This window comes from Magallana gigas, chromosome 2 (genome assembly GCF_963853765.1).
Source record: "Magallana gigas chromosome 2, xbMagGiga1.1, whole genome shotgun sequence".
Lineage (NCBI taxonomy): Eukaryota > Metazoa > Mollusca > Bivalvia > Ostreida > Ostreidae > Magallana > Magallana gigas.
The window spans coordinates 60,178,818-60,196,817 of record NC_088854.1 but is presented as its reverse complement, the minus strand read 5'-3'; the positions used below and the strand labels follow the sequence as shown (position 1 = coordinate 60,196,817).

Genomic DNA, 18,000 nt, shown 5'->3' with positions numbered 1-18,000 from the left:
TCATAAGAGCCCTTTTCATTAGAATTTTGACGTGACCCATAGGTTAAAGGTCAAACAAGTTTACATCAACAACGAAACCTGCATGTTCAAACTTCGAACAGGGAAAGTCACTTCTACTCTAGTTTTGGGATCCATTACAAGAGGTTAACCGATCTGAATCCTTTACGTGTAGGCGTAAGTGAAGTTCAGAACTTTTTGCAATATTCAACAAGCGTTCACCATATTAACTTTTACGTAACTAAACTTGACATTAAGTAAAATTTCATAACTTGATTCCGTGGCATTTTATGACTTTCCCCAATTAAATACAAAAAAAACTTGTGTAATGAATATATTTAATTAAATAATATAAAAATCAGAGGCGGATCCAGCAATTTGGAAAAGGGGGGGTTCCAATTAATGATAATCAATACGTGCAAAATTCATTATTTTTCAACAAACAAGGCCTTTTGAACGTTTTCCATGCGTAAATTTAATTAACAGTTATCTCGTCAATATCTACATGTATTTCATACCTATCTTAATATCAGAGTGCACTGCATTTATTAAGCGTTTTGGGTTAGGAAAGGACGATTTGCACAATTTCTAGCCTTAGAAAAAAAAACAAGTCTCCAGCAATGAGAACGTGCGTTTATGCTTAATAGAAAGAAACACTAAAAACAAAAAAACAAAATGATTCAGACTTATTACGACAAGCTCTTATAAATATAAATTTTTTGGTAATTTTTTTATGTCTTTGATGTTTAAATTCTGAACTATTTATCGATTTTGATTTCTATTGATTGCCTTCTTAAATAAAGGTCTAAATGATAGGATATGACAAAAAATGGGGATACTTTATGTGCTGAATAGATTGTACATGTGTAATACAATGGTACAAGCAATAGTCGTCCCAGTGAACTTGATGTGACCTCTATAATGGGTGCGCAACATCACCCGGCACTAGTACAGATGCGATCATATTCAAGAAAGTTGTGAAAAGTTGTGCATTTACATAATGGTTTACATATAAACCCCTTACACGGTATTTTTGTAACGTAATTTCCGATTCATGGGGGGTTGGGGGGGTTGGGGTTGGGAAGGCTTCGTTTGTGATTCAGGTATTAAGGCAGCTAGCATTCCAGAAAAATAGCATAACCCGCATAAGAAATTCTTTAAATGAGCAATTTTAAAAGCATTTATTTGAAATAATTAAAGTATTTATGGTATAAATGGGAAAAATTGCCTTTAAATAAGCATTACAAGTTTTCCAAAAATTCATATGTCTCAGAGAAAGGGGGGGTTCCGACCCCCGGAACCCCCCCTCTGGATCCGCCAATGAAAATTGTTCATTTTTGTTGTTGTGGTAATAATTAAATATATTTTATAAAAGTCCAAACAGAAGTACATATCTCCAGCTAAACTTTAAAAAATAATTTATGATTAAAAAATTAATTTATTCATATATAATTATTATGATTGCAAATATTTAAATTAGGCATGTAGAATAATAATATCAACCTTTTGTGCATGAAGTTTCAAACATCTTATAATTACTAGCTGCTAGCTGACAGTCTATTATAATTTAACCTAATTAATGTATATAGCCTATAGTCTGTCCCAAGATATTTATGCTGCACATTTGGACGATTTTTAATAGAAAATACACATACCTGTGAAAGAAGTACAATTGAAATTGATGAAAGGGAAAATTTCCAAGATAACTTCATTCACACAATATCATTTTTCCCTCGTAAAAATTCACAGTAACGAAAACAGATATCCTACGGAGAATTAATTATAATGTTTACATCTTTTCTCCATTCGTAAGTAACTTGGAATACCTTGCACAATTTTTCAACGTTATCATCTGGGCTTAATAATGGCTGATGCAATGCAAAATCCCCGTCGACTTTCTATTTTTAGCCGTGTATTGAAACCCGACAAGCTAGAGGGGGCGTTTTTAAAGGGAAATCTTGGGATTTTTTCATACTTTTGAATGAACATCCCTGAATCAAGAAGTATTTATAACTATCGAATAATTTAAGAATTATTTAAGCTTACTGATTGTTACTGATTGTCATTTTGGAATTTAAAACTATTTGAGAGAAGGTAATACTGTTAGATTGCATTTAGGTGTGAAATCAGATGATGGCGTCATCAAAGAAACTTGTTCTGACAAATGACAGCAAACGGAATGAAGTTCTCCTCAAAGACAGAGTCAAGGAGGTGGGTAAATCAAGTATCAGCCGCAGTCACCTATATTGTAAATTTTACCGCCTGAGGACCATTAATTCTCATAAAACTGTATTTGTCCATAGGCTAGTTTACATATGAAAAAAAAATTATTATAATTTCTTGATTGTATTTACATATATATAATGCAAAACACTTGAAATAATTTATATTTTTAAAGATATTATAAAGATATAAAACAGATATCTCCAACTCTGTGTGAATGCATTAGTTAAATAATTTTGTTTAGATATATTGCTATACTATGTTCCAAGATATTTATTCAGCACATTCTCTTAAATAAATATTTGATATTCCTAAAAACGATATATTATTCAGTATTAAAAGACCCTCTTACGTCAGGTTTCAATGCACATTTCAAGCGTCACATAAAAGTTCAATGTGTGAGCCTAGATGATTAAATTAAATAATTGATCTAAGTTGCCAGGGTTAGATCAAAACAAAACTCATTGTTATACTGGTCCTTGTATGTTTGTGTTTACAAAACATGCTGTCATTAAGTTTTCATATCAAGTCAATGTGTATAAATGATATTTTTTTAAAAACATTAAAAAATGATAAGATTTGCCCATTTTTGAGAGAGAGAGAGAGAGAGAGAGAGAGAGAGAGAGGAGAGAGAGAGTTTGAATACCTTTTACTAAGTTTTCTAATTCAAGTTCCATCACAAAGAATTGCACCAAATCTTAATACATAAAAGTTTTTTTACTGAGGCCAAACTTAATAAAATGTGTTTTTATTATGTTCTCTGTAACCATGTGATTAATTGTAGCAATTTTAAGCTATCTATTATCTGGCCGAACCGTGTTTTTGTCAACAATTTATACATGCATGTGTATTCATCTTATAGCTTGAGGAAGAAATAGTTAGTCTAAAGAAGAGACTGGATGAGCTACGAAAAGCCAAAAATACAACAGTGTTAAAACGCGAGAGGGAAATTTTGGAAGTGGGAACACCATTTGGAAGACGGTAGATCTGTTCAATGACACAATTACAGATATCTAAATGCGTTATTAATCCCCTTACGGGAAAGCTGTAGAGACTATGATTTTACTTCTTTTAAACATTTCACATACAGGGACAGTAAGCAGACCGTGCCTCCCCCACCCCCACCAGCCGCTCCACCGGCAGACTTCCAGAAGAAGCTGGATGATCTGAAGACTCAGCTCGCGTCGGCTGAGAAAAACCATGCCAGTCAGATGAAGGACGCAGAAAGCAAACTGTCCAACCTCCAGGGAAACAGCTCCAAGGAGATGGAGACACTCCGGCTACAGTTTGCCAAAGACATGGAGGCACTCAGGAAGGCCATGGAAGAGGTACAAGTAGTACTTTAACAAGAAAGCACATATAATCTATGATTATAAACAGAAGACAGGCATATGTGATACTGTAGATTCCTATATCATTGTGAGGAATTAGTATCCTCATAAAATCACCAGAAGCACATCTCATGGATTCTAAAGTCTTGTTTTTATTTTTTCGACCGATATGAACTAAATGAAAATATGATATAAATTTGAATTTTGCAGTTGAATCAAGGAATTAAGTACTCAAGAAAAATAAGAAATCTACTGCACTTTAACCTTGAATACACAGTATGCACACACATGCCATGCAGTACAAATCCTAAATTACTCAGTGTTAATCACTGTCTATTTACAAATTTTATCTTTGTTTTGATTTCTGATATGTATCTAAACTTTTTTAAATTTAGAATCAATCTAACAGTGCTTTTTATTGGACAGGATGTAGAGTGTTTCACTAATTTTACTTTTCATTGGACAGGATTTGGAGTGTGGACATCAGCCATTCATTGAGGCCTTACAACAACAATTGGTGGAGCTACAGGCAGACAACACAGCTCTACTGATGGAAAACAGTGATCTCAAAGATAGGGTTAACTCCCTTGTCACAGAACTCAGCATAAAGGAGGCAACATGGTGCGAGAATGAGGAAAAACTAAAAATAGAGGTGAGAACTGCTCATATGAGTAATTTCTTTCAGATCAGTTTAATAATTCATAAAAAACAGATAAACTGTTTAAAGGATTTCTCATGAGATCCTCACCAGATTGAAATAGGCCCCCTGGGCTGCCTGACTTCAAAATTCACAACGCTGTTGTAGATTTTGATGGCATGGTGAAATACTTGTACTATCTCTGAATTTTAAATAAAAAGTAAAAAAAAAAAAAAAACTGGCAAAAAAGTTAGTCATAATGAAAGACATAATGGTCATATAAATTTAATTTCCTCTCTGGTCTGCGGGCAATTTGTATGTGGTGGTTTCAAATTTCTATTCTCCAAATATATGTTCAAGTATATATCTGTACACTGTACCAGAACCTTTGATATTTTTATGTATTGTTCAATACAAACACTCAATAATATACAATTATAGACTTTTGATGAGGTCAATACATGGTTTTATAGACCTGATGAGAGTATATCGACCAAGGACGAAGTGTAATATACTTTCATCAGATCCATAAAACCATGTAGTGACCGATATCAAAAGGCTATCACTGTTTTATTATATTCAATCAAAAACTAATTCTCTTCATTCTCTTTAAGCTTATGATAGTAAAATATTTTGTTCATAATGTATATAGTGTTGATTTTGCTATTATGATGTCACAATGTCGCATGTGCCAATACCAGTTTTTTGCATGAAAATCTGTTTTTAGTAAAGTGAGGTCTATAAATTTTCCATGTTTTGTAAAGTAGCGTCTATAAGAGAATTTGTAGCACAGTCAAGTGATAGCAATCAACCAATCATTTTTTATTAAAACTATTGATTATGATAATCCTAGGGTACGTTTTCTCCAACTTGGCAAGAGAGGATTATCATAATTGATAGTTTTAATAAATATTTTTGGAAGCAACAACATAAATTATGCAATAAACATTTTATCATTTGTTGTTTTTGTCTAGTGTATAATCAGATGGCAGGACAAGGGTTTTGACAAAAATAATTCAGATCATGGTAGATATATGAATCATTTAGTATAGATATTATCAGGCAGGGTTTTCAGGTTGAAACCAGATTTGAATGCTGCCTCTTTCAATGTGGTGTTTCTTTTGGCGGGACAAATCATAACAACAATGAGATTTACTTCTTATTATCATATTTCTTATGCAACAATTAACTAGTCAGTTACCTTTAAATGCATTTTACCTTTTCAAAATGAAAAAACAACATTGCCCCCCCCCCCCCCCCAAAAAAAAAACCCATCTTTTTTGGAAGCATGTAAAATATTGAAGTAAAAGGAAGGAAATTAACAGCAAAATCAAGTCATAGGTGCAGCACTGGAAGGAAGAACTAGTTATGCTATATCTGAGCTTCACCGTTCAAAATGAAGTGCAGGTGACACCATATACATGAGAGGGTCATCCATCTCCTCTCTATAGAACTACTGGCGATGAACCTAATTTCTTATCTCCTTCATCTATTTTATATTTTTGCATATATATTTTACATTTCAACTTCTAGATATTTTAAGTGCAAGTCTATCATACATGTAAATGTTATCTCATTTTCTAGTCACTTCCCAGTCTTGGGAAGAGTTCTATGGCAACAGCACTTTGTAGTCACTTAGTTCTATGGCAACAGCACTCCATTCATAGAAGTTATTGTGGCTTATTATGTAGGTGGGATTTAAAGAAATAAACAGTCAATTTGTAATGAAATTTACATAGCATTTATAAAATATGTTTAAAAAATAGAAAGTGTGTAGTAAAGTATTTTGTTTTTCAAGGATTGATGGAATTGTATTTTTGATAAATTATCTTGTAAATAAATAGATTTTAAATTTTATGTTAAAAGGTAGGTATTTAGGAAATTACAATAAGCTAAGTGAAAGGGAGATAATCAGGAGCAGTCATTGTTAGAGTGTTTCATAATATCCCTAGCCAGGACAGAATTTGAATTGATATGAAATGTTAAGGATAGACAACCACTGTACCTTTATGTATGTATGTGAATGATTTAAAGTTGTTAAAAGCTTTACCGCTGGAGTTAAGATGGGGCCACAAGGTTGGGGGGGGGTGAGTTTTAACATATAGTTACATACAGAGTAAATCTTTAATAATCTTCTTCTCAAAAACTGTTAGGCCAGGAAACTGAAACTTACCGTATGTGGAAGCGTAGTGTAGATTCAAAGTTGTAAAAGTCATGATCCCCAAAGGGGTTGCGTGGGGCAACAATGGGGGTCAAGTTTTAACATACGAGTAAATTGAGTAAATTTTAAAATTCTTCTTCTTAAGAACCATTTGGCAAGGAAAGCTAAACCTTATGTGAAAGCATTCTCAGGTAGTGAAGATTCAAAGTTGTGAAAATCATGACCCTTGGAGGTAGGGTGGGGCCACAATTGGGGGGGGGGGGGGGGGGGGTTGTCAAATTTTTACATGGGAATATATAGAGTATATCTTTAAAATCTTATTCTCAAGAACCATATGGCCAGGAAAGCTGAAACTTATGTGGAAGCAGTCTCAGATAGTGTAGATTCAGAGTTGTGAAAATCATGACCGTTGGGGGTATGATGGGGCTACAATGGGGGTCGACTTTTTACATAGGAATATATAAAGTAAAGCTTTAAAAATCTTTTTCTCGGAAACCATATGGCCAGGAAAGCTGAAACTTGTGTAGAAGCATCCTCAGGTAGTGTAGATTCGAAGTTGTGAAAATCATGACCCCGTGGGTTAGGGTGGGGCCACAATGGGGGTTGAATTTTAACAAAGTTATATATAGAGTAAATCTTTAAAAATCTTCTTCTCAGAAACTGTTAGGTCAGGAAAACTGAAACGTATGTGGAGGCATCCTCAGGTAGTGTAGATTCAAGTCTCTTCAAATTATGGTCCCCGGGGGTAGGGTGGGGCCACAATAGGGGGATCATGTTTTACATAGGAATATATAGAGAAAATTTTTAAAAATCTTCTTCTCAAAAACCAATTCGCCAGGAATGCTCAAATTTGAGTGCAAGCATCCTCAGAGAGTGTAGATTCAATTTTTTTTCAAATCATGGTCCCCTGGGATAGGATGGGGCCACAATTGGGGGATACATTTTTATACAGGAATATATAGAGAAAATATTTTTAAAAATTTCTTTTAAAAACTATTTGGCCAAGAAAGCTCAAATTGGCGTGTAACCATCCTCAGATAATGTAGATTCAAGTTTTATATATAGAGAAAATCTTTAAAAATCTTCTTCTCCAAACTCTTTGGCCAGGAAAGCCCAAATTTTAGTGGAAGCATCCCCAGATCGTATAGATTCAAGTTTGCTGAAATAATAGTCAGGGATAGGGTCAATTACATTCAAAAGTAATTAATTAAATTACAATTACTTGCATAAATCTTTCAATTAAATTACCATTACCATTACCATTACATGGATTTTCAAATGTAATTAATTAAATTACAATTACTTTGCAAATGTAATGAATTAAATTACAAATTACATTTCAGAAAAATACATTTATTAAATTGACATGACTTTGTACAAATTTTGTCATGGAAAACTGGTTTAGCTACAGCACCCACAGATGTTCACAGTTGCATTTAATACTCATTCTCGTTCACTATTTATGTCCCCTAACCTACATCTATCATGTCTATAAGTCTTTTCTTGGACACTGAAACTCAACATTTACATCCACAATTCTTCCTACAAACACATTGGAAAAATACAGGTAAAACGGGGATAGAGAGCAGGCTATAATTGTTATCAAAACATAATTCACACCTATTGGTCTAATGGTCATTATGGGAACCAACCAATTGAACAGATTTGGCAATATAAACTTGAAAACTATATTGAAGCCATAGCTCAAGGTCAATTAAAAAGCATGACTTCATAGTTTATGCAATTCATTTACAAATAACATTGATTTTAATTGTAAAATTCAATTCAATTCTTTATTTCTTTAAGCTTTAAAGCTTATCAGTATAACATATGTATGAAATGAGGTGGTAGCATATTTACAGGAGAACTTGTGCACGTACAGATAATAACATTTACTGTTATATATACAGGTTGAGAAAACAAAACAAAAGACTACAGTTATGTAATGCAGTTGTCTCTTAATAACATACTTTTTGAGATGAATTTGCTCAAAGATTACAGAGATCTTTAACATTGTCAGTAATAAAAAGTTGAATTAATTTAAACATAGAAAAATAAACAGATAATTTTTATCCAACTCAATAAGAAACATTAATTATTCCAATAAATAATAAAAATTTTAGGAAAAAGAGATTGAGCATACCATCAAAATTATTTTGTCTCTAACAAATTAATATTTGTCACATTGATATTCAGAGATTTGATTTCCTTATGATTAGACCGTCATTCATTTAAAAAGTTTATGTTAAAAACTACATGTATATTTACATGTAATAATAAACAAACAATGAGAGGTAAATGCATTTAACAACTCTTCCTAACTTGACAGCTACCCTAGTGTCAGTCTTCTTTGCTTGTTTAATACTGATGTACTATTGGAAGTGTGGAAAACAATGGATAGGGGTCATGCAAATTTCTTATTCACATAATACATGTACATCAGTGAGAAATTGAAATCAATGTAATTGAAAAAGTAATTTGAATTACATGCCTTTTTTGAAAGTAACGAATTAAATTACCATTACATGTAATTGAAAATATTGTCAATTACACATTACTTTCAATTACATTAAAAATTGTAATTAATTACTCTCAATTACCATTACAAATTACCATTACCCCATCCCTGATAAAAGTCCAGGGGTAGGGTGAGGCCACAATGGGGGATGAATTGTTAAATAGGAATATATAGAGAAAATCTTTAAAAAAACATCTTTTTAAAGACTATCTGGCCAGAAAAACTTGTGTAGAGGCATCCTTGGGTAGTGTAAATTCAAGTTTACAAAATCACAGTCCCTAGTGGTAGGGCGGGGCCGTGATGGTGGTTTGAATTTTTACATAGGAATATATAGAGAAAATCCTTGAAAATATTCTGGGAAAGTTTTCGGTCCAAAACTCAGTACTTAGTGTGAAAGCACAGGTTATGCAGATTAATGTTTGATGAAACCATGATTCCCTAGAGAAAAGTGGGGCCACGAAATGGGGGGGGGGGGGTATAGGAATAGAGAAAAATCATCTTACAGGTACAACAACAAAAGGGGCTTGGTATTTACCCAAAAAAAGAGGTGGATAAAAATTGGCAGATTTTCAATTTTTTTTTTTTAGCAAGATCTACTGTTTTTAGTTGTCAAGATATTTTGGTACTGTAATGCTAATTTGACAGAATTAAAGCAATTGTTGCTCAGGTGAGCGATGTGGCCCCTGGGCCTCTTGTTATTAATGATTTATTCAATGATGATTCAAAATGGAGTCTAAACCCATAATGGGTCAAAATCCGCTGTTTTCACCAAAAATATTTCACTTTTATTAAATTATTAATGATTGGCAAACAAACCTTTATCTCTGGATGTCAGGATGGCAGAGGTGTTCCTTAAAACTTGTATTTATTCGAGAGAAAAAACCCTTGAATTACTTACCAGCAGTTGTTGACGATGGTTGCTATGGTTTTTCTTTTTATATGTACACATGCCATTTCAACATTCTGGGTGCGGGGGATTTGTCAGGCATTGTACGCTCTTGTTGTCATGTAATTGCCTTAAACGGTCAAGTGTTCTTTGTAAATACATGTAGAATCTATTCTGGCTTGATAAGATTTTAGGAAAAGAACAATCAGTATGTATTGAAATTTACATAGCATTCATAAAAATAATATGTATAACAGAAAGGTGTCTGATGTGTTTTCTTTAATTTTTTTCAAGCAGTAATTTTACTCTTTATTATAATTTATCTAGAAATGTTTAAAAATTTTATATTAAAAAGGAGCATTTTAGGAAATTATTGTGAAAGGGGGATAATCATGAATATTCATTAGAGCAATCTTTTTGTATATAAGAATGTTTCATAATATGCCCAGCCAGTAAAGATTTTAATAAACTTGAAATGAATAGGAAACACAACAACGTCTTTCTGTTGAATGGAAAAAGAATGGAAAGAATGGTATCGTCTCTCTCATTAACATACCACATTATTCATTTTTCCTCTATAAAACTTAGTATATACACGTGGTAATTATGCCCAATAAAGTATTTTCAATTGCGTGTTTATTTTTTTTTCATGAACAATAAAAACCCCAAAGTCAAACATTCCTATTCAAGCTGATTTTTTCTGTAAGCTAATTTGTCTTGGACACAGTGAATAGTTGCTAGCATTTGTCAAATTCATTTAAGGTGTAAACCGGGAATTTCCTTTGACATTCATGATGTAAATTAACAAAAACATAACCTCAAATTTGTTTTCATAATGATGGATATTAAGCTTTGTATCTTGCTTGTAAATCGGCGACTGACACTCAAAATTTTGGTTGATCATTGGAAATGCATTATTTCGGGATTGTAAATAACAAAACTAGAAAAATAAAATTTGACCAAATTCGTGACCATGTCCCTTTGACATGCAATAGAAAGAGAAACTGCTAGTATTCACATTAATATTTGCTTTAAAAAAATCAACGCAGTTGACAATCCATGCACATTTAGGTTTTTTTATACATCTGACCACATTAAGTTAAAAATTACAGATAAATAAAATTCAGGAGTTTTCATGCTCTGATTCCATTTACACAATGATAACATCCAGTTCTGAAATAAAAAAAATAAAAAACAAATGATTACGGAAAAAAGCAGAGTTTGTACCAGCACACTAATAATGAAGCATAAGTTTTAATTTGTAAATACTAATTACATAGTGTTACACTTTTCTGTGTTTCCATATACATGTACGATTAAAACGAGTTGTAATTGTATTTGTTGTTGACATATACAAATGTTCTAAACATTCTTTGAATCATTAATATTTGGGTTTTTTTCTAGATAGTCTTTAATAAGTCTATATAAAAAATGTCGAACAAACAATATGAAACATTCGTAATCGATGCTCCCGTTTAATGCCTCATTATATACTAGTACCAATAGTTTAAGGGAAGAAATATTACAGAATACAAAAAAAGATCATTTTCAATTTGCACTATATAATTTGATGTCTTTGATGTAAAAGACTGAACTTTATCCATATGAAATATGCTTAACGTAAAAATATGAAGTGCAGGTGACGCCATAGGCATGAGTTGGGTGTTTGCCCTTGTGTTCATTGAATTAGTTTATGTGAGTTTGTGAGTTTGCGTTTAGAGTTCATAAGGTTCATTCTTTGAATTAGGGTTTGCACTTGTGCTCAAGGGGGTTCTATGGCAACAGCACTCCACTTAGTAAGAGTAGTTTGGTTTCATTTGATAGTTGGCATCGAACGAGGAAGAAGCATGATGTGTGACAGAATTAACATACTATGGATACATTATGTCATGAATTAAGAAAATATCTGACAATTCTTTTTATTTTAATTGAATAATTAATCATTTGCAAACGTTAATTTATGTTGTAAATAAATAAATAATCATTTTAACACACAGAATCTGTTTTTAATGATTAATTTGGAAATGGAACTTTTGAGAAGGGAAAGAATAATTGCTCTCCGCTTTAGGAGAACGTAAAGTGAAAGTAGGCAAACATTCAGAGTTAATAAGTTAATTTTATTTCACAAATTAAAGAGAAATTGGCTCGATAAAAAACACATTTTATCATTCCTTTGTAACTAAATATTCATTTATTACCAAACCATGTAAACTTCTTGTACTGCTTTGGAGAAATTGTACAAACTAAACATCATAGTACTGCAGTCTTTTTTCTTCCCGCATAATTGTAGAAAATATTAATTTTCAGAAGTGGTTTTAGCAATAAATATAACATATTTCATTTTCAAATAGAAGAGGTAATTTTTCACCAGTAAACATTAATTACCTGTCAAATAGAAGAGGTTTCAGCAACAAATATTATTTTCTTGTCAAATAAAGAGGTTTCAGCAATAAATATTATTTTCTTGTCGAATAAGTTTGTTGAGTAATACTGTGAAGTATGGAATTACATGCATGCTATGAAAACTTTAATAGCTGAACAAGCAATGGGGAGAGAAGTATAAAGAGTGGATGGAGAAGACAGAGAATAAAATTCACGAACTTCAGGAGGCCAACACCATGCTGTGAGTGTGTGTACACTTAGAGGGGCAGACAACTCCCCTACCACACGGGAGGTTGTCACGGCTTTGTAGACTCTTCTGTACAGAGAACTTATATTAAATATAGAAGTTTCTACACGGTTGTGATAGCCTGGGAACTGGTAGACACATAATGGTTTAATTGTTTCAATCGTTCGATGTAGAAAAAAAAATAAAAATGATCTTCGGCGTAAATGTTGAATTATAGATATTATGCTTAAAATTGCTGCAACACTATTGTTAACGCGGTAAAATATGATATCAATATTAACACAGTTTCATGAAAGATAAGAAAACATCGGACTTTTGAAATGATTCAGCCTACTCGGAATACCATCAAAGTCTTTTTTTTTCTGATCATGTTATTCATTTCTTTTATTGATAAAATTTTTAGCTTTCACAAGCACAGTTAAAGGTGCAAGAATTGTCTGACGGAAACATCGTCTTGTAAGTAAGGAGAGTGATACGATAACCGCCCACCCACTTACCCTTGTGTCATGACAACAAGCACCCGTTCCTTCTGTGTCCAAAACATTGCTACCATTTGATTGCAGCATAAAATCCTACTTAAAATACATTATCGAGATAATGGATTCATTAGATGTAGTAAAAATCAGAAAGTGAAAATCGTTATACATATTTTGTACGATTTTAACAACCCTCTGATAAAGAAGGCAAAATAACCATAATTAGAACTTCAATAGACAGAACAAACATTATGAAATTCTAATTGTAAAAAGATGTTGATGGTATTCTGAGACCGTAGACAGCATTGTTTTTGTATTAAGCATCTGATTTGGTAAAGGTAGCAATATTTGAATTTTTATAACAAATTGTTTAGCACAATGATAAACCAGTTTAAATGGAAAGGAAATAATATTTGTATTGTTTGAAAGAGTGTCCTTTTTAGAAGTAAAGAATGATTCCAATCACGTGTGTTTACCTGTATGTTTCATCACCTGTGTGCAGTCCTTGCATTTATTTCAGGAGGGGGTACTTCAACAGTCAGAGGCCCAAAGGTTCCGATCCCACGGGACAGGATAAGAAGAAGTGAGACAATCAGGTGGTGGCGGCAATGTCAGGGTGACCCACCAGCGCCAAATGACCGTGACTTAGTTACCGGCGATATTATCTTAGTGACATGGTGCTAGATTGCTTTCATCATAAAGATGATCATCAACTGTGATATCATTGCATATTAATGTAAAGTCATTGATTTGAGAGAAATTGAATATTTTACGATTTAAAAGCAAAAAAAAAAAACAACCCGATAGCAGAAAATGATGAGTCTCCTTCGTAAAATTTCTCTGAAAAGAGTCACAATAATGCTATAGGTACACGTACATAAAAATTCATGGCAAGATTTGGGAAAAAAATGGTTTTGTTGTTTATATTTTGTATCCAAAAGCATGTTGATACAAAAATAATATAATTTTACATATTCTTTATATTACATAATAGTATCAATTCTCGATGTCTTTGCATTTTATTCTTGAATTGAAATGTCCCAAAGTCGTTTTGTTATTTCAAGGTGTATGGATTATGAACGTATTTATAGATCATGTCTCTCGTTAATTCTGTGATACTATTTTTAGAAAAATCATGTAGGCCTACATCTAATTGTAATTCATATCAATTTACTTGACATTTTATTTGGTTGTGTGAATTGAATTTTACCACGTTTGTTCAAAAAGGTTTGTCTGTTGCTCACCGTTTTAACTGCCTATAACAATGGACCACGTAACATTCCATGTTATTTTTCTTCATCAATAATCAACATCAGTGTTATTTTTATTTTGTTATTGATATTTGTTGAATTTATTTAAATTTACACCACTAAACGTAATACATTTATGTAAAGTTTATACATTTCAAGAAAGCTCCATAAACGTAAACATGGATTTGTTTGAGTGTCTTGAGTGTCACCATGCTCTTTATTTTACTTTTATACTTGTTATTCACCGATATGGAATGTAATGTCTTTGATGTCCGGACTCCATTGTAGACGAGGATATCTAGAGGCGTCTAGACAAATGGCGGAGGAAGTCGAGGACTCCACGTAGTCTGTGTACCCGTCTCTTTGAAAGTAGGCCAGCTGATTCAGTTACAGTGACGCGGAAGCTGTGGTACATATCCGGTAGTAGATAACTTTACCCCATCACCATCGCTTTAATATAGTGACATACATTAAGGATTTTTTTCAGGAATTTTTTCAATTATTTACACTACTCATTAACTATTGGTTGTGTGTTTGTTTGTTTTGTTTTTGTTTTTGTTTTGTCAAAACTTTTATACAATATATTACCTGTGATAATATTGTTAGTGATAATACATTATTTAAATAATGTGTACATGTTCATGTTTGTTTGTGTTTATTTAAAATTAAGGTGATTTTATAGAAATTTTATAATTGCACAATTAATAATTCCATGCAGTTCTATCGTAGATATGTCAATACAAAGGAATTAGCAGATTTTGTGTGTGTGTTTTCACTCCGTCCAGATTACATAGTAAGCAATTTAAGGACATTATTTATCTTTACTTTGAGTTTCAGGATATAGGTTATACGTAAAAAAACTATGTATATTTTAGCAGAATAAATGGAGTTAAATCCACATACGTATGTTGCTGACTTATCATTGAACAAAATTTACAATTTTGTGAAAATTCAATGCCATACATAAGCGTGGCCTCTAAATCATATAATATTGTGCCGCTTTTTAGAAATGAATGAAGTAAGGTATCCTGTTACGTTTATATTTGTTCAATACAAAACATAAGCTTTACGAAATTTCTTAGATTAACAGCATTCATTTAATGGGATCGGGACCACGACTTATAACAGGGTTGCAAATTGTTCTGAATTTATGAATTCTGAATAAATGCCAGCTCGGAATGTTCTAGATCTATCAAGATAAGAACACATGTTTCCTGAAAAACCAAATTCAGGTTATAAAAATAAAATCCCAGAAATTCCACGTTTATAAATAGATTTTTTGTTATCTCCTTCAAATGAATAAATTCATGCAATGACAGATACTGCAATTTTATGATCTTTGTATTATATGATATTATATAATTTAACCTGTATGAATCCGATGTTTTATGATGCTTGGCATAACCTAAATTCTCTTGCTGCTCTTGATATGATTAAAAAATTCCAACACCCAGTATTAAACTGATGGATATATTCGAAACTATAATGGCTTCGATTATTTGGAACCTGCTATGCATCTTTAAACATGTAAGTTGCAGAGAAGATAATGAATGATCAGGGACATAAGTCTTTAATATTCATCGGTGAATTCTTAGAAAGTTGTTGATGATGGGATATCTGAAATACCTTATGTCAATACTTTGAAATACTTTTTCCCCAGATCTCATCTGACATATGGATTCTGAAATAAGCCTAATCACATTTGTATATAAGACTAGCATGTATAAACATTCATGAACAAATCCACTGTATTCTGTATTCTAGCTTTCGAATTGAAAAACGAAAGAAGAATTCCCAGAATGTTTTTTTGTATCATGTACTACATTCTCCTTTTTATTGCACAGAAATAAAACATTTTCTGAAAGTTTGCTGGAAATTTGTATGTTTAATAGAACAAGTCGTCTTTGGCTCTTCTCCAAATATTCAGGTGAGCTAAAATGTAACCTGCCATTGGGTTCATTATTACCGTATCAAAACATGGACAAAACATTTAAGTAAATAGATAAACAAGAGGAATATAACCATACAAGAATATAAGATTGTAAAGCTTTCTATGTCAAATTTTTATTCTAATTACTTAATAGATTTACTACATGTATTCCGAATGCATCTTTATAAGTGCTTAATACATTCGTGAAGTTATTTCAAAATTCTAAAAATGCATCTTTATAAGTGAATAATACCTTCGTAAAATTATTTCCAAATATTAAAAATGTCAACAAAAAAAACAAAAAAAAAAAAACCTTTTAGAATATTAGTCTTTGGATTTCTGTTTTAATAAAATAAATTTTAATCCCTTTTTGGCATATATGCATATTCTAATATTCCTTCGGTCAGAAACATTCTTCATATTGTTTTGGTTTAAAATTTATATTTTGATCAAGTATCACAAGTGTTTTAATATGTTTCTCAAATTATTGCTTTTAGAATACTAGTACTAGGAACATTTCTCGATTTTTTTGTGAAATGTAATATATAAATCCTTCCCTAAATTATGCTGCTGTGATAAATTTTGACAAAGTCATGTCACGGTGTGAAATTAAAGTTTTTTTTATTTTGTTCAGAAAAAATTAATATATAGAATAAAATGGAAGAGTTTATCAATTTTAGAGTAGATTATGTTATTACAGTGTATGTGACTCATTTCAAATTTTTTGTTAAGTAAACAGCACAGATTAACTTATAAAAAAACTCTTACAAAAGAAAAATAAGGTCATAAACGTATTGCAAACTGTTGCAACAAACAAACTATTTTGAGTGAATACTAGTAATATGTAAAGTATTCAAATATTACTAAATTTTTATGAGTTGGATTGCATTCAAAAAGTCAAAAATAGAATGGAATTTCATCAAAACCCCCATACTTATTAATAGCATTCTATTGTGTAGCTTTAGATAAATGGACACATGATAAGTATGTATTGCCCTAATTAATGGACGTGACAATGGAAGCATCCTCAGATAGTGTAGATTCAAGTTTGTTCAAATCATAGTCCCCGGGGTAGGGTGGAGCCACAATGGGAGGATCAAGTTTTACATAGGAATATATAGAGAAAATCTTTAAAAATCTTCTTCTCAAAAACTATTAGGCCAGGAAAGCTCAAATTAAAATGGAAGCATCCTCAGGTAGTGTAAATTCAAATTTGTTCAAATCAGTGTCCCTGTGGGTAGGGTGGGGCCACAATGGGGGGATCAAGTTTTTAGATAGGAATATATAGAGAAAATCTTTTAAAATCTTCTTCTCAAAAACTATTAGGGCAGGAAAGCTGAAATTAGATTGAAGCATCCTCAGGTAGTGTAGATTCAAGTTTGTTCAAATCATGGTCCCTATAGGTAGGGTGGGGCTACAATAGGGCGATCAATTTTTTTTGTAAAGATTTTTCTCTATTCAAATATACCCCCCCCCCCATTTCGTGGCCCCACTTTTCTCTAGGGAGTCATGGTTTCATCAAACTCAAACTGCATAACCTGTGCTTTCACACTAAGTACTGAGTTTAGGACCGAAAACTTTCCCAGAATATTTTTAAAGATTTTCTCTATATAATCCTATGTAAACATTCAAACCGCCACCACGGCCCCGCCCTACCACTAGGGACTATGATTTTGCAAACTTGAATTTACACTACCCGAGGATGCCTCTACACAGGTTTAAGCTTTTCTGGCCAAAAAGTCTTTAAAAAGAAGATTTTAAAAGATTTTCTCTATATATTCCTACGTAAAAATTCATCCCCCATTGTGGCCTCACCCTACCCCTAGACTATTATTTAAACAAACATGAATCTATACGATCTAGGGATGCTTCTACTCAAATTTGGGCTTTCCTGGCCTAATAGTTTTGAGAAGAAGATTTTTAAAGATTTTCTCTCTATATAAAAATTTATCCCCCATTGTG

At 32.2% G+C, this 18,000-nt stretch overlaps 1 protein-coding gene across 4 annotated transcripts; it reads left to right on the top strand.

Annotated features, from left to right (window-relative positions):
• The first annotated feature begins 23 nt into the window (after positions 1–23).
• LOC105330035 (E3 ubiquitin-protein ligase bre-1) lies at positions 24–15,004 on the top strand. Of its 4 annotated transcripts, XM_020067984.3 has the most exons (8): positions 25–174; positions 2,116–2,208; positions 3,083–3,201; positions 3,311–3,548; positions 4,018–4,203; positions 12,288–12,376; positions 12,786–12,838; positions 14,397–15,004. In XM_020067984.3, the coding sequence occupies exons 2-7, from the start codon at positions 2,128–2,130 to the stop codon at positions 12,802–12,804; spliced, it is 732 nt and encodes a 243-aa protein (XP_019923543.3). In that variant the 5' UTR covers positions 25–174; positions 2,116–2,127; the 3' UTR covers positions 12,805–12,838; positions 14,397–15,004. The 4 variants fall into 4 exon arrangements, with proteins under 4 accessions (XP_011429887.3, XP_019923543.3, XP_034303407.2 ...); XM_011431585.4 differs by lacking the exon at positions 12,288–12,376 and having other exon boundaries at positions 24–174; XM_034447516.2 differs by lacking the exon at positions 12,786–12,838 and having other exon boundaries at positions 14,397–15,001.
• The last annotated feature ends 2,996 nt before the right edge of the window (positions 15,005–18,000 follow it).